The following is a 1258-nucleotide window of genomic DNA, read 5'->3' as shown; positions in this document are numbered from 1 at the left end:
TTAATTATTAATTAATATTAAGCAAAATTTTAGTCCAAGAATAAGCACGTTTTACTTCACACACATTTTCAAACAGATTCTTTCGACATCTTAAAAACTAGACTTTACCAAGTGTAAACACATACAACACGCGCACGTATATATTCTTTTCTGAAAATTATAGTAATCCACTGAATTACTTGTTTTAGAGATTTAAGATTTATAGCAATAATCCGTCTATGATTTAGTTTCCACCGAGGGTTTAAACCGGATCAGAATGTAAGAATCAACCAACTACAGTCGAGCATTCCCCTGTCGTTCGACTGTAGTTGGTTCTTACATTCTGATCCGGTTTAAACCTTCGGTGGAAACTAGGCCTATGTTGCGAGCTAATTAAAAAGAGAAAACTGAATGTTTTCCAGAATTATGCGATCGCGACAGAGTAACATGCGACCATGGGGCGCATTGTGTGGCGGGTGTATGCGTGTGTCCGAAGGTCTGTCCGGAGAGCAGCGGCGAGCTTGTTTGCGGTAGCGACCTTAAAACTTACCGGTCGGAGTGCGAACTGCAGCAGGCGGCCTGCGGCAGGGACCCCAAGTTGTCGGCGTTGCACGTCATATTTTATGGAGATTGCTCCGAGAGATTGGCCGCAGCAGCATTGAGTATGTTACCGAAACTATAGCTGCCTCTTATATCACACGAAATCCATTTGCGGAGATCCCTCCATAGTTAATTCATAATTAACGCGAGCGTGGAGTGAAACGCACCGAGTAAAATTTTAATAGTCAAAATACAGTAGCGTAAAACTTACGTGATCAAGCGTATATTTTACTTGCACTTTAGCTTTAAAATCAACCGAAAGCACGTTATGTTTAACGCTTAGAGATACTTTGTGCTCTGTGTATCAGATGTGTCTCAGACAATGTAACGAAAAGCCATTACGGTTTGACAATGAGTTTGGATATCTAACGTAACGCGATCTGCAATCTCTTTGAACGTAACGCTCGAGGCGTGAGACGCTTATGAAGTTCCAGAGACATTTAGATATCTCTTGCATCTCCTCTGTAATCTTTAGACGTCGCTATTCCTTTATATAAGGCGACTGGAAATTTGCCCGAGTAGAGATCTTCTACTAAAAATCTGGACACGAATCACAGTTTTGTATGCAAAGTAATAGTTTTAACAAAAATCTGCGAGAAAGGACATATATTTACCATATTTTTCTCTTTACTTCTCTCTCTCTCTCTCTCTCTCTCTCTCTCTCTCTCTCTCTCTCTCT

At 40.6% G+C, this 1258-nt stretch overlaps 1 protein-coding gene across 1 annotated transcript in view; it reads left to right on the top strand.

The window, feature by feature from the left end:
• Positions 1-1258, top strand: part of LOC108693521 (agrin-like) — a 47585-nt gene that overhangs the window by 28706 nt on the left and 17621 nt on the right. The window contains exon 8 of the mRNA XM_018202526.1: positions 402-641. Coding sequence (XP_018058015.1) covers positions 402-641 — 240 coding nt within the window. The remainder of the gene's footprint in view (positions 1-401; positions 642-1258) is intronic.

This window comes from Atta colombica, unplaced genomic scaffold (assembly GCF_001594045.1).
Source record: "Atta colombica isolate Treedump-2 unplaced genomic scaffold, Acol1.0 scaffold92, whole genome shotgun sequence".
NCBI classification, from domain to species: domain Eukaryota; kingdom Metazoa; phylum Arthropoda; class Insecta; order Hymenoptera; family Formicidae; genus Atta; species Atta colombica.
The sequence above is the reverse complement of the archived record's forward strand: the minus strand, read 5'-3'. Positions and strand labels throughout refer to the sequence as shown.